At 56.8% G+C, this 25583-nt stretch overlaps 1 protein-coding gene across 11 annotated transcripts in view; it reads right to left on the bottom strand.

Annotated features, from left to right (window-relative positions):
• The window catches only part of KCNT1 (potassium sodium-activated channel subfamily T member 1), a 76984-nt gene continuing 51401 nt past the window's right edge, over positions 1–25583 (bottom strand). For 5 of the 11 annotated variants that reach the window (XM_065695493.1, XM_065695487.1, XM_065695494.1 and 2 more), the window contains 29 exons: positions 24212–24291; positions 23097–23196; positions 22152–22208; positions 21705–21753; positions 21171–21230; positions 20260–20334; positions 19820–19903; positions 19313–19407; positions 17601–17781; positions 17345–17509; positions 16493–16629; positions 16207–16270; positions 15739–15847; positions 15242–15350; positions 13949–14098; positions 13555–13793; positions 12129–12345; positions 10903–11008; positions 10624–10796; positions 10334–10405; positions 9929–10063; positions 9545–9656; positions 8997–9098; positions 8795–8878; positions 8285–8413; positions 7869–7889; positions 6872–7175; positions 1975–2059; positions 1–1572 (listed from right to left, as the gene is read on the bottom strand). In XM_065695493.1, the coding sequence (XP_065551565.1) occupies positions 1452–1572; positions 1975–2059; positions 6872–7175; positions 7869–7889; positions 8285–8413; positions 8795–8878; positions 8997–9098; positions 9545–9656; positions 9929–10063; positions 10334–10405; positions 10624–10796; positions 10903–11008; positions 12129–12345; positions 13555–13793; positions 13949–14098; positions 15242–15350; positions 15739–15847; positions 16207–16270; positions 16493–16629; positions 17345–17509; positions 17601–17781; positions 19313–19407; positions 19820–19903; positions 20260–20334; positions 21171–21230; positions 21705–21753; positions 22152–22208; positions 23097–23196; positions 24212–24291 (3415 nt within the window). In that variant the 3' untranslated portion in view covers positions 1–1451. Of the gene's footprint in view, positions 1573–1974; positions 2060–6871; positions 7176–7868; positions 7890–8284; positions 8414–8794; positions 8879–8996; positions 9099–9544; positions 9657–9928; positions 10101–10333; positions 10406–10623; positions 10797–10902; positions 11009–12128; positions 12346–13554; positions 13794–13948; positions 14099–15241; positions 15351–15738; positions 15848–16206; positions 16271–16492; positions 16630–17344; positions 17510–17600; positions 17782–19312; positions 19408–19819; positions 19904–20259; positions 20335–21170; positions 21231–21704; positions 21754–22151; positions 22209–23096; positions 23197–24211; positions 24292–25583 lie in introns of those variants that run through there. The other 6 variants (XR_010616138.1, XR_010616137.1, XM_065695488.1 and 3 more) reach the window with 6 other exon arrangements.

Consider the following 25583-nt stretch of genomic DNA (forward strand, 5'->3'; position numbering starts at 1 on the left):
TTTGCTTTTGGTTTGCTTTTGTAAACAGCTTTTATTGGGAGTGTCATGGGGGAACAGGAGTCAAACGCTCATGGCACTAAACCATTCAGCTGGCAGCAGGTCCGGGGTGGCTGATGGCATTTCATGGCAACGTTGTGCTTCGCAGGCTTCTCATTAAAATAAAGAAAGCACATTGGAGTTTTAACCTAGGCAAGTAAAGGTCTGGAAAGGTAATGGGTCAGTTACTCACTTGGCAGCCAAAGAAAACCTTTACAGGTGTGCAAAACCACATGGAAAAATGCATCTGGTGTCTGTGCGCTGGGCAGGTCTCTGCGGGTGCAGTCGGAAGCGGTTGGCCAGCATAGGCAGTGCTCTGGGGCTCGGGTTGGTGTTGTTCTGTACATTCATGCACCTCTGCTGCAGACACGTGCTGCTGCTGGGTTATAAAGTCGAGCAAGGACGGATGGAGCTGCAGCAGGCAGGGGGGCGCAGGCAGAACCCGCTGCCTTGCTGGTGGCACTGGTCATGCCCCATAGGAAGGGAAGGGGGGACATTCAGATCCAGGCTGTGCAGCCGAGCGGGTGCCAGGCCCCAAACTGCCCCTGGAAGGAGGGGAAGGGGCTGAGCTGAGACACCGACCCCATCAGTGCCTGTTCCCAGCCAGCCTGTCCCGTCCTGCCCCAGCACAGGGACCCCTGGGCGGCCCAGCTCCAACAGCAGCAGCAACGAGGGATGAGCTCAAGAGGGGACACAAACCCAGGGGCATGGTGCCCACAGCCAGGGCTTGGGCTCAGAGCTGGGCACGTATGGCAAGAGGCATTGCCATGGGGATGGCAATTGGCGTTCAGTCACCTGGTTTTGGTTTGTGAGAGGCGAAGGTGCACTGGAGGCAGTGCAGCCCTGCCATGGCACCAGAAGGAGCTGCATGGCCACGTCCCATCCTATTCCAGCCATCCCACAGCCACCAGCACATCCTCCCCTGCCTCCCGGCACAGCTGCAAGCGCTCCTCCCATCGATGCCGCAACAGAAAACCAACAGAGGGTGAAGAACATGGAGTTGGGTGAAAGAGAAGTTTGGGGACCCCGAGGGGCTCCCCGGTGAAGGTTTTGGCGCAGGTTTGCTCTTGTATTGACAAACCCCATCAAACGCAAACAACCTGCATCAACGGGGGGGTAACGTTAAACACAGTCCTCCTGCTCTCACAGGGTCGTTTGTCGTCGGGTCTCAGCCACGTCCCACCAGCACCAGCGAAGACTTTCTCACTAGTTGCGGTATTGGTATAAAAAGTTAAAAGCCACGGGGTGCCTGCGGGTGTCCGTCCGTCCGTCCCATCCCACCGGGGGCCTGGGCACCCCTTGCACAGCCACGCTGGGCATCACCGTCCCCCGGGGCACCCATGGGCAGCAGCAGCAGCGGCCGCCTTCCCCTCGGCCGCCATCCTCATCCTCACCCTGTCGCGGGCAGGGGCCGCTCAGAGCTGGGTCTCGTCGCGCGTTTCGGGGTTGCAGGGCCCCACTTTGTTGCTGTAGCTGCTCTTGCGGCTGTGGCCGTCGTTGGCCACGTGGGCCAGGGGGTCGGAGCGGATCAGGTACCTGCGGGCATGGCTTGGTTACACCAGTGGGAACCCCCCCACTTCCCCATCAGCCCCAGGGGGCTCTGCAACCACTAAACCGGGGTCTGGCCCATCCTCAAGGCTGGGAAATGTGGGGATGCGCCATGGGGCAGCGCTCGACAATAAAGAGTTATCTGTCCTGCTGCTGCACAGCAGCAAAAGCCAAGGGAAAACCGTCACACCGAGAGTCAGAACCGTCATGAGCCAAGCTGGGGTGGTTTGGGCTCTGCTTGGGTACATACGGAAAGGGGACAGCCTGGAAAGGAGGCAAAACCCCACTGGTCTTTATGGGAAAGGACGAAAGCAATGCAATGGGGGCAGGCAGTGCTGGGGCAGGTCTGGGGCACAGGGAGAGGCTAAGAGGGATGGGGGCAACACCTACACGATGTCGTTGAGCTCCAGCCGCGTGTCCGGAGGCGGATTGATGAGGACGTAGGACAACGTGTTCTGGTGGTCGTTCATCTCATCTGCGAGACAAGGGGAAAGGGCTGCTGAGGGGTGCCCTGACGGACACCCCATGGCCTCGGTCCCACAGCCCCACTGCAGCATCCCCGAGCACCCGGCTCTGAGGGATCGCAGCTCATTCCCAACACACGGCATTGCCACCGAGAACGCTGCTGCCACCTCCCTCCATGCCTCCCCAGCCATTCCCCCCCAGCTGGCAGATGTAACTCTTCAAAGTCCCTATTTTCCCCCATAAAAAAGTGAGTTTTCTTACCTTGGTTTAGTGCAAAAAAGGGAACAGGTTAGTCTTGCCACGTTAGGTCTAGCACAACGAGTCCAACCACTGGCTCAGGGATGCCAAACCCCCCCCCGGCCGCTCTGCCCGCTTCTCCCCTTCTTGCATTACTTCATTTAGCATCACCCAGCAACAGGCTTTAGTTCAACCACTGCCCAAGGGAAACCACGTCCGTGGAGCTCCACAGCCATCGATGCCACTCAGGGATGGCTCTAAAACTACAGCGACCGCCCAGGGAAGGGCTCAGGGCCACCCATGGGTGCTGCAGGGGCAAAAGGGTGGCCCCAGGGCCGGGGGGGGGGAGGGGGGGGGCTGTGCTTTCCAAAATAGCTGAGAACAAGATCATAGGTGAAATGAATGGGGGTGCAAGGCTGCGGGCGGCCGGGGAGGGGGGGAGCTGCGACAAAGAACACCATTTACAGATGGATGTGGATGGACAGGATGGAGAGGGGGTGGACAGACAGACACCAGGGGCAGCATGAGCAGCACGGTGGGACACGAGCTCGCTGCAAGGCTGTCACTGGGACACCTCTTGGGCTGTCAGAAGGGTCCCTCTAGAGCAGCATCGGTGCCCATCCGATGCTTGCTGGTCTCAGACAACCGGAGCTCAGTTTGGGGGCAGCAGGACCAGGAAATGGCCACTGGGCTGCTCCCACCACCACATCCCTGCTCTCCTGCCCACCACACAGCAGGACACAGGATGAGTCTCCAGCCACAACAGCACCCATGGGTGCATGATTACTCCAGGCACAAGGCAGTAGCCAAGGCAGCTGCTCTGCAGCCTCAGGACTGGGGTGGAACCTCTGAAATGGGGCTTTTCTATAGCTGTGCAATGAGCTCAAGCCACTGCAGCCACAAGGCCTGGCACCCTGCACAGGGATGCAAACAGGCCCCCACATGCATTTGGCCAGTGCATGTCCAGACGGGTCCCAGGGCATCCCTGCAGCTGGACCGCACACAGCAGAGTTTGCATGGGGACGTGAGACCCTTGTTTTGCTGCTCAGACACCTCCCAGCAGCCCCGAGCCCACAGAAGGTGCCTGGTGGTGGATGGGACCACCGCAGCGAGATGCTGTACCAGGGTGCTGGTCCAGCCCTGGGTACCAGCCGGTCCCTCGAGCCTTGTCCATCCCAGTGCTCATCCTTACAGCGAGGCGGGGACAGGGGGTGGCAATGCTGGGGTGCGGGTGGCACACACAGACCCTGGGACCCGGCGGGACACACGGGGTTTGACATGAGGAGGGAGGTGGGAAGGGCCCTGGCTCGCGGCAGGTTTCCCTGCTCCATGGAAGCACCTTTTCCTGACCCCCATGCAGCCAAGCCAGGCACTGCTGAACCCACCCAGTATATTGCCATGTGGTCCCCTGCGGCACACAGGTGATATAGTATATTTGGGGGGGGGGGGGGGGGGTGTCGAGCCAGCACTGAGCTCCAGCTCCTGCACCGGGAGTGATGCCACAAAGTCGGGTGTTCACCCGTGGGGGCTCCTGGTTTGGGGTGAATTGACGGTGCTGGACCCTCTGTGGTGCTCACTCAGCCCCAGCTCTGCTGCAGGATGGGGAGATGCTCTGCCCAGCACCCACCACCCTGCTGGCAATATACTGTGCTGGCGAGGGGCTTCCATGAGCCCCGGCTGGGGCTGCTGCTCTGATGAAGGACAGTTCATAGGAAAATGCCAACTTTTCACCTTAAGCACGGGTTAGTGAAGCCTAAAATACAGCAAGAATGGGCTATTGCTAACCTCTAACTGCTGCAGTAAAATGGGGCCTTTCCGGGGCACTTTAAGCGCCTTTACACTGTGTAAAGGTGGAAATGATGCAACAACACTGCAGACACCGACAAGGCGCTTGGGGTGGCTGCAGCATGGGCAGTGCCTGTGGGAGCTGCTGCCTGGGTTGGAAAACAGGGTTTGCTAACGGTAAAGAACACAAGGCAAGGACTGTGAAGGGCTTTCCAAACGCTGCCTGGCCCCTGAGCTGTGCCTGACCCATGTGTGGTCAAGAGGAGAAGGCGCTGGTGCAGCATCTCCAGCATCTCATCGCAGCCCACAGCAGCAGCTCCGCTGTGCTCAGCAACCCCCCCGCCCCCCCCAAATCAAGGTGCCCCTGGCTTTACAGACCAAAACCAACTTGCAGAGCGATGGAGGGAGCGTTTCTTTTAATGACAGCCTAGGGCTGTGATTTCCCTGTAAGAACTCCGCTAGAAAAGGGTCCCTGAGGCTTTTATCTCCACGGCTTTGTGGAGCCCTGTTTGCGCCTCCCTTCGGTCTTTCGTTTTCCAAACCAAACCAATCAGTGCTCGAAAGGCTCGGGAATCTAAGGTGAAAACCGGCAGGGGTGTGTGGTTTGGGCTCAGCTGGCATGATCTTGTTGTACGCTGCACGCCGTGAGTCACGCGGGACTCCCAGGGAAAGGGAATTACCTTGCAAATATCCCAGGTTTACCCGATTCATCACATCACTGGCTGTTAAATTTGCTACATCCTCTACAGAACATACAGGGAAAGGCACAGACATAAACAGAGAAAGAGAGAGAGGTCAGCAAGCCATGGTTCGGCAAATATCAGAGACGAGCTCCTGCACTGCAGCAATCAAATGAGCAAAAGAAAACGGAAAGGAGCAGAAGGCAGAGCAACGGGTTCGTCCATAAACGCCATGGGTGTCCAGACACTGACGGTGACACACGGTGACAACGCACATCCCAGCACAGCCCGCCGCAGACGAGCTGTGCCGCAGGGGGTATGGAGATGCTGGTCCCCCCGCTGCGCCCAGCGCCCCGATCCCAGCCAGGCACTGCTCTCCCATCCCGACGGGAGACGGGTCCTGCATCCCACCCCCCTCCGCTGCCCCCTCGACTGCTGGAGCTTCCCTGGGTTGCTCCAACCAAAACACGCCAGGAGAAGGGTGCAGCTTCAAACACTGACCCGGCCAACAGCGCCGGAGCATCCCTGCCGGGCTGGCTGCAGGCGGCCCCTCGGGATCCTCAATTGAAGTCATTCAGGCAGAGAAGCTGCCTCTGCCTTCACCTCTGCCTGTGTTGGATGCGCAGCAGCTCTTGCTTCAGGCGCATGGGCTTCAAGAGCTCCCTGTCCCCCAGCTTCCCACACTGTGTGAAACAGCTCTTTTAAGCCGGTGAATGGCATCAGCCATGCTCCAGACTCTGCAACAGAGCTGCAGGGAGCTGGAAGCTCCCTAGGAAAAACAGAAGCTTCTGGGACTCATAATGTAGGAAAAAAGAGAGGAGGGGGATAAACCACTGCGAGCCCTTGCCTGGAGTGCCCTGAGCCCCTCTGTCCTGCTGCAAGCCAGCTCTCCAGCCTTGCTCCCTATGGGGCTGGCCAATGCCTGTGGCCATATGCCCTCCACTCCAAACCCCCCTTGTGCTGTGTTTCTTTACATTTTCTCCCCTCTTTCATGTACCTCAGGGGCTGTAAAGGGAGAAGCCGGAACGGGGAGAGGAGGAATAACACCCCCCCCCCCCCCCAACCTCCCAAAACCAGCTCCCATCCCGGCCAGGGCATGATGCCAGCCTGGAAGCGAGCAGGGACAGACGGACAGCCCTCGAGAATGGAGCGAACAGGCGGCAGCACAGGATGGCTTAAAAGAAAGAAAGGAAAAACCAAAGCAAAACCAAACCAAGGAAGCTGCAGGCTACGGTGTTGTAACCAAAGGGGGGGGGGGGGGGATCATCTGGGGGACACAGACACCAGCACTGAGCGGGTGAGAAGCTTCACGAGAAATGCAGCTGCACGGAGGGACCCTGAGGGCTGCAGATGCCCCGGGGCCATGCAGGCTCGTCGCAGCCAGACATCGGTTTCGCACACAACGAAGCAAACCACTCATCCCTGCAGCTACCGAAAGGTTTCCCCATGGAAGAGTTTTAGGAAGGATTCAAGTCTACAACAAAAGGGGTCTGCGCCAGCTGATGGGGCTTCACTTCTCCCTGCTGCGCTTAGGGGTTTCTCGGGCAGGAGGGGGTAGCTGACCTGCAGGCAGCGTGTCCTGAGCCGCCAGAAAGCGGGGGGCAAGCAGGGCATCGTGCCCCAAGGCTGCGCGGTGGCACCTGGTCCTGCTGCAGGCACAGGGGCCAGAGTCACTCTGCCGCTGCAAACTCCTGCCTGGACCCATCCCAGAGCCCCCCATGGGGGTGGCAGGCGAGGGGGGCTCTGCGCTGCAGGGACCCCAGCCTTGAGCAGAAGCACAAGCAAGCTGGGGAATGAGGCACTGCTTGAGCCAAGCCCGGCAGCGCCTGCGGGGTTAGGCTTGGGGATTAGGCTTGGCAAGGGGTTAGGCTTGGGGATTAGGCTTGGGTTAGGCTTGGTATGGGGTTGGGTTCAGCTTAGGGTTAGGCTCGGCTTGGGGTTAGGCTTGGCTCGGGGTTAGGCTCGGCTCGGGGTTAGGCTTGGCTCGGGGTTAGGCTCAGCTCAGGGTTAGGCTCAGCTCAGGGTTAGGCTCACTCGGGGTTAGGCTCGGCTCGGGGTTACCTGAGGAGCCCACGAGAGGGACGCAGCACCGCAGAGAAGCGCGCCCGCACGGCACTTACCGTACCCGGTTGTGGGCAAGCCCAGGTGCTTCATGCGGTTTTTGACGAGCTCGGAGAGCTCCTGGCGCTCGGAGCGCCGGTACAGGCTGAGGCGCTGCTGGCTGATCCACTCGGCCGTCTTGCTGGAGTGCTTGTTGCCCTTCCTGCTCAGCCGCCGTGCCCACTGCATGCTCTTGCGCCGCAGCAGCGGGTGCTCCGACTGGTCGCTGGAGCACGAGTTCCTGTGGTGGCCGGTCTTGATGCCCCAGTGCTCCTTGACGTCCTTTGTGTCCTCGCAGTCCTCCACATTGATTGAGATCTGTGACTGGAAGCCCAGCAGGTCACGGAGGGCAAGGGGGGAGGTAGAAAGAGCCCGTCCTGTCCCTGATGGGGTGGGGGTCTCCCTTGGGATGGGATCCTCCCTCTGACACACACGCACTGCCCCAGCACTTCATCTCTGTGCCGCTAGAACTGCCCGGGCATCAGATATGGGATAAGTGGAGTCTAACAGGCACCTGGTATCCTTTACACCATTATATCTGCCCTTGTCTCCCTCTCCTTCACCTTACAGTAGACATGCTGCTGCATCTCTGATACAGCAATCCCACCGGAGAGCAGGAATTTATTAATAAAGTGGTTTAAAGCATCTCTAAGGAAGAGGTGGATGGCATTTAATTAAATGTCAACTTTTGGCTCCCTGTAGCTGCTTCCCACAAAGCTGAAAACTGGAAGGATTTACAACAGAGCCTGGCTCACTCCCCTGCTCCTTATCCCAGTTAATTACGCTTCAGGGCATCAAGGACTTTGGCATTCCCGGACTGCTGATGCTCAGCTGGCATCACCCTTCCATGGCAACAGGCAGGGTGGTGGCTCTCAGTGGCCAGAGGGGCCACTGGCACAAGCCAGACCATCGCTTGCCCACAGGCCAGCCTCCAGGTTGGGGGGGACAAGGAGGCAGCGCTGGCATTCAGGATAACGCCCAGCATCAGCCAAGCACCCGGACGCAGACGGCACTCACCTGCGTTCTGATGTCATGGGGCTGCAGCAGGGAAAAGGAAGGAAAACCAAAGTGAGCCCAGCAAAGGGGCAGCCCCACTGTGCCACATCCCCCCTGCTCCCCGCGGACTCAGTGCCATGCCGAGAAAATCCCCCTGTCCACCCGCAGCCAGGCTGCTGCCTGGAGAACTGGCACTCACATGGACCAGCGTATCCGGTTGGGACCCAGGACACCACCACCACCATGCAGACACAGAGCCGCTCATGAAACAAAGGCAGAGCTTCCCCTCCCCTCATTCCTCCCCACTGGTGCTGCACCCAGGTCCAAAGGCCCCATAGACCAGGCCAGCCTCATGGACCACATCTCTGCTGTGCGGTGATGCTCAGCCTGGATCACCAGCAGCCCCTTCTGGGCACACACCACCACCATGCCCCTACCTCAGAGGTTGCAAACATGTGCGACTCCGTCCTGTAAATCCCAATTGGAATCTCAGCACTGGAGGAGCAGAGCTTCTGGAAGAGGCGGCCGTAGGTCCGGATCCACAGGTCATCTTCAGTGATCTTCATCTGAGCAACAGAGGGCAAACATCAATCACCCTGTGCCATGCAGAGCCACCTGAGGAGCTCCTTGGGGTTGCTCCTGAGCTTTACCCCACCTCATCCCTGTCAATCCCAAAAGTGAAGATCCACAGAAAGACCAGGGGCAATTTCCAACCTTCAAAACAGGGACTTTGGTCCTTGGCAGCTCTTGGGCTTTTTATACTTTTGGTAGCACTGAGGATCCCCATACACAATGGAAGGGGAGCAATGACCTGGCAACGTTACCTACCCCCCATCTTCCAGGGTGGAAGAGGGGAACCCTCCATCCCCATACACAGGGTGATGGATCCCACCAGATCCATGATGACTTGACCTTGATGGTTTCAACCCTGAGGACTTGGCACCTACCGCACAGAGGTAGCCGGAGCCCGGCGTGGTGTCGAGGCCCAGCAGCAGCCGAGTGATGGTGATCATGTAGTCCTTCACGAACGACTGCGGGGAGACGTTGGGCAGGAACGCAGAGAAAAGGCTTGCTCAGTTATGCCTTGGGGGATGCAGAGGGGGGGCCACAGCTGCCGGGTGCAGTACACAGAGCCCGCTGTGCTCTTACCTGGTAGAGCAGCGTGTCCAGCATGCTGATGCTGAAGACCCTCCCGGCTGCAAAGGGCAGGCGGAACATGAAGGCCAGGTTGGAGCCATTCTCTCGCTCTTTCTGGGGGAGGAATGGGAGATGTGAGCACCCACAGGGGCTTGTTCACATCCTCCAGGGCATTTAGCAGTTGGTTGGGGTTCTCTGACATAGGCTGAATGTTTCAGTGGCTGGTTCAGGGGTGTTTTCTCCCTTGTTGGAAGATCTGTCTCAGCAAAGTGACTTCACTGCCTGCCCTTACTGCAGTCACAGCATTAAACCTGATGCAGAGGCCCAGCACAGCAGTAGTATAAACCCTCACCACTGAATAAACACATAAATACATAGAAGGAGGTAACGAGCCCAAAGATCAACTGCTCACTCATTCTCTGCAGGTTATCTCAGGTAGATGCCCACTGACTATGGCAGCTGCAGCATGCAGAAGAGTACAGGACTTTGAGGACCAAAACCGCAGTCACTCCCAGTATTGACTTCCCAGGCCCCATGTGCAGGGGAAGACTTTCTCTTACCTTCTCTAGCTTGGAAAGGGCAAGAGAGTAACTGTCCTTTGCTCTGAACTGCATGAACCTCATGTTGGAGGGGTGGGTCAGCTCCGTGATAATGCTGAGGCTGGGGAAGAGCCTGCAATGGAAAGAGACCTGTGTTCCTGCTCTCCTGCAGCTTACTCAGAAGTGAGAGCATTCCATGTATTTAAAGCCTCCGGAAGACCAAAACCATCCCTGTACCTGTCTGAGCTCAGAAAGAGCTGATAGATGCTGTTTCCCAGAGCAAGTCCAACCACAGGTGAGTCCCACTGCCCGTAGCCACCACCCCAGCCACCAGCAGCCTTCCCAGTCTTGCCTGCAGCAGAGGTCAGTGGCCATGCAGGAGCCAGGGCAGTGCTCACCCCTCACCTGAACATGGTCTGGACATTGACGATGGTCTTCGCATCTGCCATGTAGTCCTCCTCGGCGCTCATCGTGCTCTCCTTGTCCACAACCACCAGGTTGTCGGCGTAGATGATGCCGCACTGCAGCAAGCTGTCCAGGCTGGGCAGTTCCCAAAGAGAAGAGCGCAGGGTCAGCCCTTGGAAACGACACAGGGAAGCAGCACGCTGCGACGTGCAGCGCTACAGCAAACCCAGGCTGCTCCCAACCACCGGCTCTCCGCTTGCTCCCATCTACCAAGGGCGTTCGACAACCCACAAAGCCTATGGTATCAGCCCTGGGGCTTCTCATGGGATGACCCAAAAGTCTGGGTTGGGGTAAATTCAACCCGTTTAGGCAGTGCCATAAGGAACAATAAGCGGAAACACTTACTTGTCGATTGTGCCCTCCATGTAGTAAACCATGGGGAAACAACAGATGGCTTCCAGAAAGTGGTGCTCAGGCCTGGAGGAAGAGCAACAGAGAGCAAGGTGCTTCATCAAGTCCATGGGGTAAAGATGGACACAAAAACCCACACAGGAGTTACCAGGGCCAACATAAGCCAAGATACCCAACAGTGGCATTGCCATTCCCCCATGCATCCATCCCCACAGTGTGAGATGCTCATGAAGTCACAGGGGAGGGCTCAGTGCGATGGAAAACATCCATGGAAAAGTACTTGCTTGTTGTCCAGCAGCAACACAATTGGGTTCAGCTCTTTGCGGGACCGATAGTACGCACGAAGGGGGACAATGAAGTTATAGAGCCCGTTCCCAGCCGTCTCTGCCGAAACGATAATCAGTTTGTTCTTAAACCCGTAGGCTTTGGCATCTTCAAAGCTGTTGTGCTTGCAGCCCTGTGCGGTGGAAGGCAGCGCAGGGGCTCAGCGTGAGGCTCTCACCCGCCCACCACGCACAGAGCGGTCCCGTCCCCATCCCGGGGGGGCTGCAGCCCCATTGTACCTTGTCCAGCCTCAGGCAGCAGAATGGGGCCTTCTCGGGTAAAAGGTGGCACAGGGTCGGGGAGCTCCCGATGTAGGGGGAGTTCGGGGGGTAGCCTTTCACGTACCTGCAGCAGAGACCAAAACCAGCAGCGTGAGGCCATGGGGGGAGCTTTCCATAGGCACAACGCTCAGATGCTGGGAATAATGTTTAGGAACAGCAGCCCAGGATTTGGCACTTGGCAAATCCCCCACAAACCCCCGTTGCGGCAGCTGGAGGCTTCCCAAAATGCACATGTTTAGGAGTGATTTTTGCCATATAAAGGGTGATGAGATTGTAAGTAAGCAGTGCTCCCAGAAGAGGGGAGAAGGCAGCAGATTAAGCACCATTAAGCATCGTTTAAGGGAGGCAGAGCAGTGAGCTCCAGGAGAGGAGGGTAATGCTGAGCCACATAAAGAAACAAACCAACCTCAGGGCCCATTTCTGGAGCTCGTTTTGGTGAACAGAGACTTAAAAAAATCACCATTTGCATTTCTAATAGAACCAGAAGCCGAAATTTTCCTTTAAAGAACGGCGAAAGGTGGACCTGAATTAAAAGCCAATTTGTGAGAGTTTGCACCAAACTCCCCGCATGGCTGCGACAGCATCCAACAGGTAACCAGCAAAGCAAGTGCTTATCTGGCTGCCATAAACTAACAGCTTTAAATGTTTATTTCATGGGGTTTTATTTGTATGCCATGGAGAATAGAATCCCTTTCGTGTCAGTGAGTGAGGGGAGGCGAGAGGACTGATGGAACAACCTGCCCATCCCCAGCAGCGTCTGCCTTGGTGCAGCTTCACTGGTACCCAGAGGAGGTGTTTCCAAAGCACCCCAAAAGCAGTGATTGCCCATGTTGCACATGTTCATGTGCTCATGCAAAAGCTGAGAGGGAATGAGCCCCAGCACCCCTAAGGCGCTGTCGAACACCCATCATTTACAATGGTGCCCATCTCTCTGAAATGAATAATAGAGTCTTAGAGCGGTTTGGGTTGGAAGGGACCTTAAAGCCCATCCAGCCCCAACCCCTGCCAAGGACAGGGACCCCCCTTCCACCAGAGCAGCTTGCTCCAAGCCCCTGTGTCCAACCTGGCCTTGAGCACTGCCAGGGATGGGGCAGCCACAGCTTCTCTGGGCACCCTGTGCCAGCGCCTCAGCACCCTCACAGGGGTGAAGCGAGGAACAGCTCGACCGCAGGCGGGTGACTCACTCCACGACCGCCGACCCCTCCTCGTCCGACTGTGTCATCTCATCCTCCGACTGGTCGCTGAGCAGGTCGCAGGGCAGCAGGGAGGAGGTGTCGGCCAGCTCGAGGACGGGCGCGATGCTGGGCCGGCGGTTGCCGGAGCCGTTCTCCGCCGGCAGCGCCAGCTTGCTGCTGTTAGCGGGGCGGCACTCCGTGTTCTGCAGGTCCATGGCTACTGTACCTGGACACGGCGGGGAGGGAGGCACAGCGAACGCGCTATAAGGCTGTGAAGAGCGCTGAGTCAGCAAAGCATCGCGCCCTTGAGCCCTGCCTGGTAAATACAGCCCAGAGGAAGCTAAACCATCCATGGGCACAGGGAGTGCAGGCAAAGTACCCACCAATGACCTCTGCTTGGGCATTGCTGTGTGGAGCATCTCCCTCGGGCACAACTCCCATGCTGGGTGCAGGCTGCTGGCCCTGGGGACCGTCACCTCCTCTGTCCCCGCACTGTGGCCACCTCCATTAGGCTGGCTGAGCCGCTTGGCCACCTACTGCAAAACCTGGCTCTATAGCAGTTTATTCTTCAGATGTACCGCAGGGGGGACAGCCATCCGGCCTAACCCCGCTTTGCAGGCTCTGCGAGATACCAGCCAGGTTAGGAACAAGCTGATGCTGCTGGGTCTGCCCTTGCTGGGAAGCTGCCCTCCCCATGGACACCCCTTTGCCCCCACCATCCTCAAGCTCCCTCAGAGAGGCAGGCAGGCAGCCTCCGACGCAGCACAACACCCTCCTCCACTTCCTGCATCCCTGCTGATGAGCTCTACATCTTCACCCAGGATGGGAGAGGCCGCCCCATCCTGTCCCCCTTCCAAAACTCAGACGTATTTATGGAGCTTTAGCGAACCCGTGTGATTTCCCTCCCTCTCAAAGGTCCCTCTGCAAATGACCCGTGTAAGGAGAACACTGGCAAACGCTGTTGAGCAAAGCGCTCTGCGCCTTGCCGGGGATAATCAATGCAAATTGCTGCTCATGAGTACAAACGCATAACTTATTTGCCTGAAATATAATCTGCTGGTGCGGCTCAGCCTCCCCAAAACCCGCTCTGCCCAGATACAAGCTGGAAGTAGTGACTCATGGTATTTTTTTATGGGAGGAAATGCACCACTCGCTGCAGAGCGAACTGCGCTCCCCGTCGGGCTGTGAATCACGGACGTGATTTAGGATGTGGCCACCGGCATTTATTCTTCCTGCCAGGGCTTGGGGGGTTTATGCAAATACTGTTAATAATCATGGACATCAATCTTTAATAATGATATCTGAGCTTGCTGCGAGCAGCCAAGGAGCAAGGAGCAGGGAGTATTTTAGTGGGAAGGTGACTGGAAGGAGATGGAGCGTGCAGGCTCCTGCTCCATTCTGGGGACCCTCATTCCCCCCTGCCCCACCAACTCACCCATACTGGCAATGATGCTGTGCACAGGCAGGCGGGATGGGCCATCATAGGCGCCTCTCCCAGCAAACCCCTTCTTCTTCTGCTTCTCCTCCTGCTTGAAGATGAAGGCAGAGTTCTCCTCCTTAGTGATGTTGATGTAGAAGCAGGTGTCGGATGCTGCCATGATGTGCCGCGGGCCGGGGTTCAGCAGGATGCTCTTGTTCTCCTCCCTCCGGATGCCGATCAGGCAGACTCCGTACCTGTTCCAGGAGCACAACGTGGGCATTCACAGCTGGAGAATAGCCCCTTTGAGGCTTTGCCCCTGCACAAAAGACCTCACAGTGCCCTCCAGCCCCAGCCCTGACCCCCAGAGATGCAGAGTGCCAGATACACCGCATCCACCCCTGGCTCTCACTTCTTGTGTGCGTGGAAGGCGGCGTAGGTGAAACTCTTCCCTTCGTACTCCATGAAGAACTTGCTGTCGCCCATCCGGATGTGGTAGACCTCATTGCCCGAGCAGCGCCCGTACATCCGCTGCCACTGCTCCGGGGACTCCTGGCCCTCCCTGCAATGACAGCAGCAGCAGCGTGCGGGGATGGACCCCCCGATGGTGCCAGGATGGGACCCGCTGGTGCTGGCACAGACCCCATTACACCATCCATCTCCCGACAGCGGGAGTGCTAATGAGCACTGAAGCGTATTTAGCCCAGCAGCAGTGAGATCGCAGGGACGTGCCACCGGGAGCTCTCGGTGCTTGCAGCTCATTTTCATTGCTGATTTTAAGTGCCTTTTTATTCAATGAGGGCTCCCGGGGGGGGTGCAGAGGCAGGGTTCAGAGCCCCTGTTGGCAAACAGCTCCGAGCACAGGGAAGGAGCCGTCTGGCAATGATGTTTCGTAACTCTTTTGATGGCATTTCACCCAGAACGCAGACATTTGAGGCTGGCCAAGGAGCTCAGGACCCACAACACCGCTGTGTACGGACCTGCCAAACAGCCTGCAGGGCCTGCGTGTGCACGAGCTGCGAATTAACCCTCCCACCAGCGGGACCATGCCGGTATAAAGAAGACATTTCAGTTCCCAGTCTCTGGGAAGCTGGTGCTGGCGGCCCACCTGCACTGCTGTGCTCCCCATGCAGTATGGGCTTCTGCTCCCGACCTGGCTCAGGGTCCCAGGTCCCCACTGGGCTCCCCTAGACCCACGCCAGACCCTCACCCTCTTCCCCTGGGCCCAGAGCATAGGCAGGCAGCAGCAGGCAAGGGCAGGCAGGGAAGGCAGGGGCAGGCAGGGGCAGGCAGGGCAGGCAGGTGCAGGCAGGGCAGGCAGGTGCAGGCAGGGGAAGGCAGGGCAGGCAGGGGAAGGCAGGGCAGGCAGGGGAAGGCAGGGCAGGCAGGTGCAGGCAGGGGCAGGCAGGGCAGGCAGGGGCAGGCAGGGGAGACAGGGCAGGCAGGGGCAGGCAGGGGAGACAGGGCAGGCAGGGGCAGGCAGGGCAGGCAGGGGCTGGCAGGACAGGCAGGGCTGCCAGGGCAGGCAGGGGCAGGCAGGGGCAGGCAGGGGAGGCAGGGCTGGCAGGGCAGGCAGGGCAGGCAGGGGCAGGCAGGGCTGGCAGGGGAAGGCAGGGCAGGCAGGGCAGGCAGGGCAGGCAGGGGCTGGCAGGGCAGGCAGGGGCAGGCAGGGCAGGCAGGGGCTGGCAGGGCAGGCAGCACTCACTGGCCGCGGGAGGTGTGCACCAGCAGGGTGATGAGGGTGGAGGTGGCGGGGCAGACGCAGTTCAGGGCCAGCATGGCGTATTTGCACTCCTCTTCACAGACGACGTGATCTGAAAGGCAGAGGGGGCTGTCACTGTCCCAGCAGGGAGGGGGACGAGGGGCTCCTCGCTGACAGTGCCGGGGGATGCGGTGATTCTGGGGAGGTGTTCGGGGATGGGTGCTCCCTCCTCCTGCTGCTCTGGGGGGGCTTTCAGCCGATCAACACCCCCTGAGCAACACCACAAATGGGGTTGATGCAGGCAGGAAAACAGGGACAGGCAGACACCATAGGAAAGGCTGACACCAGCCCACTGAGGCCACACTGCTGCAATGCATGGAGTTCACACATTGCTGCAGGCTTTAGAGCGCATCATGATAACGGGGCTGACAGCCCCTTGCAGCAGACAGGAGAAGCCTGTCCTGAGCTAATTCTCTTCCCGCACAGCCCCTTCAACTCACCAGCAAACTTGACGTGGAACTTGTTTTCAGGCTTTAGAATCTGCACATAGAGGGGACAGTTCGGAGCAAAGTCTTTCACAGCCCAGGCCCTCAGGATGGTCTGGTGATCCTACCCAGGAAAAGAGCAAAAGCTGCTTGTCTGATGGCTTATTTTCCCTACTGCTTCTGCACCGAGGATGAAACGCAAAGCACCCGGCCACCATGGAGATGTATGGCAAAGGGTCCTCCACACCCCAACGGGGGTTTAGCTGCCCTCTCCTGCTCCCCAAAACCCAGCACCGACAGGAAACAGGGACAGCAGAAGGAAGATGAACCCGCAGGGGCTCAGCTCTCAACCCTGCGCTCTCACTCCAGCTGCCTCCTGATGCCCTCCTGTGCTGGGCAGAGGCGAGATGCAGCCATCACCCCGGTCCCTTATGGCTGAGGAATGAATGACCTCTGACCATGCCACCCCCAGTCCCGGCTCACCGCTGCGGTGCGGTCCACCTCGTTCCGGCTGCTGAGGATGAAACAGGCTTCTCCATTGTCCATCCTGCAAACAGAGAGCAGCGATTCCATGAACTGCAATGGCCAATTGCATCTGCCTGTATCAGCCAGGGCACTGCCAGCCCCCTCTGGGACCCCAGCGAAGGCATGCAGGGACGCCCATCATCATGCATCTGGGCTGACATTACTGGGGACCCTCTCTGTGGCTCCAAGGTCTGCACGGCAGAACCGGCCCCGCTGTGGATGTGCAGCGTGTCCCTCAGCTCACTTGGCTCTCATGAGGTCCTGGTCCTTCAGCGCAGAGCCCTGGAGGTAGATCACTCGCTGTGACCACAGGGGGATCTGCAGGACCCGCCGCACCTGGATGTCCATCTCTGTTGGGCAAAGTATCACCACGTAGTAGTCCTGAAAGAGAGAGGCTCACGTGGGTCAGCAGGATGGAGGTCCTGCCCATGGGGCTTTGCTGCTCTGGGGCTTCTGGTATTTGTCCCCGGTGTGTGACACCCCCTGCTCCAGGGTCCTACAATGGTCTTGGGAAACACATCAGCATCATCTCCACCCTGTTCTGCACAATGAAGCCAATGCAGGCACATCCGACCATGGAACTAGCAGAGAGCGGCGTGCTCACAGCAAAGTGACTGCAAGGAGCAGGATTTTACAGCTTGAATGTCAAGCTGGAGGCAAGGCTGGGTGATGGTAATGAAATGTATGTGAATGAAATGCAAATCTTCAACACATCTGTGATGCTTTCATCCTGGGAAGCAGCAAAGGCACAGCCATTTGCAAGAAGATCCCTCATTATGTGAGGATACACCAGTAAAAGCTGGTTAAATCCCACAGAGGTTCAGCAATTACGTGTTCTGTTTCTGTCTGAGATTGTTCATTCAGCAAATATATCTTTTACATTTAGAAAAGTCCCTGTGGTCCCTCGCCATGTGCTTACACAGAGCTGCAATAGGCCCGGCCAGAACACAGAGGGGATCAGGCAGAGCCCTACCATGAAGACAGCAAAGTGAGGTGGCCCTAGGGTACCACTTGTCCACCTCCTTGGCCAGTACAGCACACGCTGCCACATCCACTGTAGCTGGGCAGAGCACCCACCACCACGCTTTGTCCTCACCTGCAGACGTGGGTGCGCATAAAACTCATTGAGGAAGTCCATGAGGAGATCGATCTTGAGGGAGCTGACACAGAGGACGACGTGCTTCTCCGTCTGGGCACGGTGACGGCTGTAATTGCCTCCCGACTTCTGCCGCTCCATCCACAGGTAGACGAGCTCCTCGAACTGCAAGCGAGGGCAGAGAGCTGCTGTCCCCATCGGCAGGGCCGCCCGGGCGCAGGCTCTGCATCCCTCTCCATCCTTGGGCAGGGCTAACCTGCAGCGGCAGCACGACGAGGGCGACGCAGATCATGATCACAACGAGGAGCTGGGAAGGCCAGATCTTTGGTGTCACGTCCCCGTAGCCCACAGTGGAAAAGGTGACGATGCAGAAATAGAAGGACTTGAAGAGGGAGAGCTTCTCACCCGCTCTTTCTAAATGCTGGATGCCACAGGTCCTGAAGGGAGAAAGCGCGCATCACAGACTGCTGCCTGCCCAGGAGACAGGCAGTGCCTGTAGCGCCTGTTGAAGTCAGTAGGGGACCCTAGAACGCAACTTAAACCCATGTCCATGGAGGAAATCATGCTGTCAGCATCAGCAGTGGATTTATGTCACCAGCAGAAGCGGTGCCACTACTGACACTTACAGATGAAGGATTTATTTTGATGTGGCTGCTCACCAGAGCAGCACTGGGAAGTCTAGGACACGGCTGATGGGTCACAGCAAGTCCGTGCCATGGAAAACATGTTGAACATCACCTGGGAGCTGCCATTGCATTGCAAACAACCCCAAAGCATGGAAGCAAGCAGCTTTCCCAGTAAGGCTCTGGAGAGACATCCCACGGGAAGGGCTCTCATAAGAGGGATGTGCTCCAGCAGGCAGAAGGCAGATCCTATTCCTATGCCACTGCTCTTGGAAAGCTGTATCACAGAGCCACCTCACTACCAGCAGTTTCTAAGAGACCTTGCTAAACACAAGCATGACCTAAGTCATCCCATACCCCAATTGTAGCCCTGTCACATCCACCAAGACACACGACCACAGCCATAGCAGGCAGGAGGTGCCATGGGAAGGGAACACTGATGAGCTCTGCAGCTGCATTAGTCATTCACGAGAGAGGATTGTCTTTATTGCCAAAGACTCATGAGCCTAAAAGCTTCATTTCCTGACCATTCAGCAGCTCAGTGGTATTAAATGTTTCAAATCCAGACAGAGGGAGCCAGAGGAAGCTTCAAAAAGCCTAATTTAAAGCTAAGTACCCAGCAGTGAGAACTGACTCCTCCATAAAGAGCTGCCCTTGTTGTTGGCAAGGCGCGGGGTAAAAGGGCCAGTTAATTAGCAGGAGCCCCAGTGGCCTATTACACAAATGAGCTCTTTGTGTAATAGGTATCTCAAGTGGTATCGTGGTGGGGAGAAGAGCGTGGTCAGAACCAAGGAGTGCAATGGGTCCTGGTGAATGAGGCATCGCACACGTCTGAGCCTGTCCCCGCAGGAAACTGCTGTCCCTGCCCTTGACCCTGCAGCACCCACAGCCCTGCTCTGTATGCAGCATCCATCTCCCTCCAACACCCTCATGCACGCCATTAAAAGGTTTCTGTTAAAGCCATATAATTAGTGAAGATAATTAGTTCCTACAATACACCTTCCACTAGAGCACGTTGCTCCAAGCCCCGTCCAACCTGGCCTTAATGCCAGGGATGGGGCAGCCACAGCTCCTCTGGGCACCCTGTTGTGCTTTCCTCACTGTGCACAAACCTCTCAGACTGAAAAATCAGGCTGGAAGACTAAAAGCAGAACCCCCTCCGACTTCCCACATCACCACTTTATGTCCTGGCAACGCCACCCCACCCCAGACAAGAAGACCTCACCCCACCTCCCTCTCCTGTAGGCCCTGTAAGAGCCTGGCTCCATCCTTCACCCCTAGGACACGCGAAGCTGGTTTCCCTGGGTGAAAAAGGTGGTTTAGTGTAGGGAAGAGCAACGCTTACCCCGTGAAAACCAGACACAGGAGGGTGCAGATGAGAATGAGCACTTGGTTAAACATCGCAGACTGGGTCCTTTGTATGGCTCGGTGCAGGTCGTTCTGCAAAGAGAGGAGAGGGCTCTCACCAGCTCAGAGAGGCTGAAGGGAAAGTACCCCTCCATGTACCAACCGCTGCCTCACTGCCATCAGCAGTGCCCACCCAGATGAAGATCAGGCCAGAATTTGGCCCTTGAAAAGGGATGTGCACTTCTGTGAGTGGGTCTGGGCTCTGCTGCCAGGAGAAACAACTCAAATGGGCACACGGGAACATCTCGTCCTGATGTAGTACCATATCCTGGGGACAGCCAGAGGCCATCCCTCTCAATGTGCAACCAACAGCATCAGTGTGGCTCTGACACCAAAGGGCTCCTGTTCCCCAGCGGGTCACTGCACAGCATCACCAGCTGGCAAAGCCTCACCTCCCACCAACCCCAGGGCAGGTGACAGGGGTGAGATGCATCCGGTCACTCACAATCATGTTCTCCAGGGCGTATTTGGCAAGCCAGCAGTTCAGAAACACGGGAATAAACAAATTCCGCAAAGGAGGCCAGAATATCTACAAAAGCAAGAGTTAATCGCAGAAAAATCCATGCTTTTTATAAAAATAACCCCTGCAAACAGCCAGTCGGAGCCCTGTTGGGAAGGATCCATCTCCCAACTCAGCACCGGCCTTTCCAGAAGCTGCCATTGAAAGCAGCCCAGGCTGCAGCGGAGCAGCTGAAAAGGGAAGATGGTTTTGGGGGTAACACTCCAGAGAAAGTCATTATGTTGAGAAATAGTGAAGAAAAAATATCCTGCCGGCTTTAAATACTGCTTGGCTGCACACCCATTTTGCTTTCTTTCACCACAAAACTACAGCACTTGTTAAACTTAACTTAAAGCTGCTTTAAAATGTCACCGGGAAACACTCACCGTGATAATAAATGGCACCGTGTTGATCATCTCCAGGATGAATGAAATGCGGAAAATCTGTTCCCAGATGTTCCCCTGAGGAATTAGAAGCAAATAATAATTAAGGAAGCTTAAAAATCTGCCAAAGGACAATTAGAAAGCTCCCACTCTGCCACAGACCCTGCTAGATGGGGGAAGGATGCCAGAGGAGCCAGGAAGATGCTCCGGTTTGCCTGTGGGAGAGGGGTGCAGTGCTGGCAGCAGGCACACAGGCAATAAAACCTCCCCAAACTGCTCAGTCCTTTCTGCAGCCATGACATCCCTCTGTCCATCACTGCTGCTCCCAAAGCTGGGGATGCTGCATGCAATACGGTGCTGCATGCAGGACAGAGAATGAGAGTGATACAGATTGCTGGTGACACAGGGTCTGAGTCTCTGCTGCCAACTGTCCCAGTCGAATTGGAGAAGATGCCATTTGTTAAGGTCACTTTTCTTGGCCGTTTTAAGGGGCTTTGGTCCAAAGGAGTCAGCTTGTGCCTCTCCCTGTCTGGCTTGGAGCAGTGCCTGCTACCTCCGGCGGCAGCAGCCCTCAGCACAAGCAGGAGTCGTGCTGCCAAGCTCAGCTCCAGGTCCTCAGCCTTAGGAAGCTCAACATGCATCAATCTGTTCCCCATAAAAACAGCGAGTTTTGGTAAACAGGGCTGAATCTAAAGGAAAGAGATCCCCCCGCTCTGCTCTGCACAACACTTATCCACAGCCTGGGGGGGAATGAGGGAGGAAAACAGCCACAGCCGGCTGAGCCATCACTGACACAAACGTCCTCTCAGGATGCCTCAGGCTTCAGACAGCTCAAAGGAGGTGAAATGAATTCACACAGGGCGATCTGACCCAGGCAGCGCATCACTGCCCACTGCCCCCCGCAGGGCACGTACCTTGTAGCTGAGATAGATGAGCAGCATGGTCTCCAGAAAGCTGATTAAAGCGATGCTGACCTGCGGAGACAGACACCAAAGGCTGCTGAGGGCTCCTGCGAGGCAGCGTCAGTCACTCAGAGCTCCCCGAGCCTGCCCTGCCCTGTGTGATGAGGAGCCCATGGGTATCGCAGATGAGGACCTGTTTGGGTTGGACGCGTGAGCTCCAGGCAGCCCTGAGCAGGAGCTGATGGGTGCTCAACCCTCGCACAATCCATTCCCCAGGCAGTGCCGGGCCTGGAAACAGCCCATTATGGGTACAGCTGCATCCAGGCCGGGGAGGAGCTGAGCCGGCCTCATGGTTTTACCTTCCTATAGCATCTCCTCTCCTACCCATCCCAGTGACTTTCACCCAGCGCCCTGTCGTTCTCCCAGCAGAAGCCCCAGCTCATTTTGTGCCCACTGAAGATAACCCATTCCCCTTGTTGCTTCAGCACAGGATGCACAGAGACCTGCTGGCTCCCACACAGCCGTGCCCGAGGTGGGGGCACTCACCTGCACAGCCCACAGCGGCGTTTTCCTGTCCACCCAGAAGATGTGTGACCTGCAAGGGAAAATCAAAACCGATCTAATTTGTAGCCCAAATAGCAACGCTTTTACCCCCCCACCCCCCAAACACTAATACGAGGCCATCATCGAAGCAGGATCCAGCACAGGACTGGTACTGGTGTTTGTTCCTTGCAGTTTGTTCAAGCAGTAGGGAACATTTTGTGTTAATGCGTAAGTGCAGCATTAATGGCTGCACAGGGAATAAATCATTCCCAGGGGTACAACCACAGGCACTGTCAATTGCTTCAATCCCGGGATGCTGCTTTGCACGCCTCGAGCAGCCCCGAGACCAAGAAATGGCCCCGGGCAGCTGCCAGCAGCAGCCACATCCATCACTGCATTCCCTCGCCCTGGCAGAGCCGGACCCCAGCACCGGCACAGCTCCCGACTCACCAGTTTATCTTTGTGGACTGGTTGAACGCGGTGTAATTCTGTTTTTCACATTCCCAGCTATAAGAGAAAGGCAAAGGAAGGGAAAGCAGTCAGCGAGGGGGAGGAGGGAGCAAGGGTGCTGGTGCTGAATCCCCAGGCTCATGGGGTGCCCTGGCTGCTGTGTCCTGATGCTGGGGGAGACCCCAAAGAACACTCCCATGGATCCAAACACACACTGGTCCCTATAGCAGGGGCTATAGCGTTCCCTCCGCCCAGCCCCTATTTTGCCATGCACCCTCAGGAAAGGGAACTTTCCCAAACAGCAGCCGTGCTCAACTGCTCAGGGATGTGCATCTCGGTCATGCTTAAACCTCCCAGGTTTGAAGCCACGTTTGGAGCTCTGCAACCACCGCAAAGAGAAGGTTAACTTGCTAATTTTCCTCGCTTTTAGGAAAACCCCGCTTTGTATGTGAGCTAAACAAAGCAAGGACACATTAAAAATAGGCTTACGCTGAAACCCAGAGCAAAGCTGCTCTATGTAATCAGTTGTCACCTCAGGGATTTAAATGGCACAACGCATTCCCTTCCCAAACCCTTAAATGGGATTTAGCAGAAGTGTCTTCAAGGGCATCAGCATTCAGAAAACCCTTGCACGGCGATGCGCTGAAGTCACGAGCCATCGCCTGTGTCTGAAGGCCACGGTGCAGCCCCGATCATCAGAACCAAACCGCGCTGGGAACCAACATCACCCTGAATTTTCCCACCATCTCTTTGCTGTGCAGGGCCAGTGGCCACCCCCGTCTTGAGCAGGGAGCAACGCCCTCCAGACCAGCAAGTTTGCTAAAGTACCAACTGAAACGGAGTGAGGAAAGCCCCCCATTGTGCACCTGCACACCCGCTGTAAGCACCGCATCCACTCTCACCACTGCATGCACCCGGGAGCCCAGTGGCATCACTGGCACTCACCAGCCTATGCCCTCCTCCGGGTTGTCGAGCAGGACACGGACGATGTACAGGAGGCAGGTGAGCAGCTTCAGGGAGAAGTTGAAGAGCCGGATCCTCAGACCTGCGGCAGGCAGAGCACAGCCTGGGCCAGGCAGCACAACCCGGGCACCCCACAGCACAGCCCCACGCACCACAGGACCCCACTGAGCCCCAGGGGAGCTGCAGGAGCCCCAGGGTAGCACGCAAACATTGCTCATGCTTTGCATCATACCCAGTGTCAGACAGGAGACCAACACAGCCATAAATAACCATGAGTCAGCTCCTTGCTGACCCCAATAGATGTGAGACACAAATTGAGGAGCTGCTGGCGTGTATCCCCCTCATTAGCAAGCATCCATTACAAAGCATCAGACAGCAGGGCCAGGGCCCCGCTCTGCTCCCAGCTTGCATGAGGGATGGCGAGCAAAAGCTGCTGCTTTATCCGTAATCCATCTCCAGCCAGTTCATCGGGTTCTTACTCAAATTACAAGTGAGAAATTCATCACATTTTCATTAAAAACTTCCCCGTGGGCACCCCGTCGCGCTGCGCTCCAGCTCTTTACCAAGGCGGCGGGATGCAGGGCGGAAAGGAAAACGTGGATTTATAAATTAAGCAGCAGACTCCCTCCAGACAGCTAATGACAGCTCGGAGAAAGGCAATAACAACACCATTAGTCAAGTGGAGGCGAATCTGCAGCGAGCGGGTAACTCACAGCCTGCCTCGGCTGCCCCACAGCCACTGACCTCCCCGCGGGTGCGAGGGCATCATTGGCATCACGATGGGGACGTTTGCTCCCTGACCCCCTCCCAGGCGGCTCTCAACAGCCATCCTGCTCCTGGCAATTTGTCCCAGCTGGATTCCATGCTGTGGTTGTCTCCAGTGCGCAAAGGTAGCGATCAGCATCCCCGCGCAACCGCATCCTCCCAAACCAAGTTGGCCAACACCCAACAGAAAGGCCAACAGGCGCTGAGGACGCCCGGGTTAACAGCCGCCAGCAGATGGCAATGGCTTCTCATCCCACAGGGACAGAGCCTGGCGCTCCCAGCTCGGGCAGGGTTTGGTTTCTCCGGGCTCACTGCACGCATGGAGCACTCACTGGATCGCTGGTTTTTGATGAAGAAGAGCTTCAGCCGCTCCTTGAAGGTGTTTTCATTCACATAGAACTCGACCTGCACCCTGTGGGGAAAGCACCAGAGGAGCACGTCAGTGGGGTGGGCAGGTTGGATGTGGAGCCCCCCCGGAGCCCCATCTCCCCATCCCAGCTGAGTGACCCCCCCCTCAGAGCAGCCCACAGCAGATTCCAGGCTCCACAGTACCAAATCACTGTTACCACCAGCCATGAACACCAAGACGTGGTGCATCAACGACTACTAAGGATGCAGATGTGACCCATGGGGCCGGGTCTGCTTTGGGTTGAGGGTTTGGCTTTCATTCACATGCACCCAGCTGACACCAGACTTGCAGACTTCTCCTTTCCCACGTGCTTTACAGCATTCAAAGCCTCTCAGAAAAGTGGAGCAGTCTCCTCAGCAATGTTCAATCTGCTCCAAGCCCCTGTGGCTGCATCGGGCCAGGAACCACTGAGGGTGATGTCCCTGGTACACCCATGCCCTGGCTCTGCCCAGGTGGGAGCAGCATTCAGCATGGAAGCTGTTAAACAACAAATCTGATCTAAAAGGAGAAAAGAAAAACCCTTTGTTGCTAAGAAACCACATTTGGCCATTCCAGAAAAACCCAGGAGCTGACAACCAACTCCAAACGTCACTTGGCATTGGGAGCTGCTGGTGACTTGTGGCACGGGGACAAGACACCACGGTGAGAGCCAGACACTGGGGCACTGCACAGAAACCAGCAGAGAGGAGCCGCAGGTGAAGCTGAACGTGGCTCATCCACCACTGTGACCTTCTTCATCTTCAGCTGCTCCAGTCTCCATCACTGACACCCATCCGCTTCCCTCCTGCTGGTCCCCGCATGCCGGCTGGATGCTCACGGATGGGGAAAGCCTCACCAAGGCTGCGTGCTCCTCCCAATGGATCTCAGCAGGGTCTGGGATCAAGCATACCCAGATCAATGGTGTGCAGGCCAACCTGGTCCTGCTCAGCTCATCTGCCACCTCCTCTCCTATTACTTTACAAATGCCCTAGGCAAACTCACTTGTTCATCCTAGGCGGGTTATAAATGACACTCCTGTCTGCTAAGTGCAGGCAGAAAGGGAATGTTTCCTGATGTCTCAGCTTTAGACTCTGAGCAAGACAAAGTCTGCTCATTACTGCTACAGCTGATAATGGAGTTAAGTGCAATATAAATTAGCCATTATTTCCAATATTTCACTGTATTCAACAAGTCTCTTAAGTAAGTGCTACTATTATTACTATGTTTTTAACTGCTTGGAAGAGGTCATCGAGATCTCATTAATCAGGCCTGTTACCAAGCCAAGGCTTAGACCAGTGTGAGCAAATTCACAGCGA

This window comes from Lathamus discolor, chromosome 15, assembly GCF_037157495.1.
Source record: "Lathamus discolor isolate bLatDis1 chromosome 15, bLatDis1.hap1, whole genome shotgun sequence".
In the NCBI taxonomy this organism is placed as follows: domain Eukaryota; kingdom Metazoa; phylum Chordata; class Aves; order Psittaciformes; family Psittacidae; genus Lathamus; species Lathamus discolor.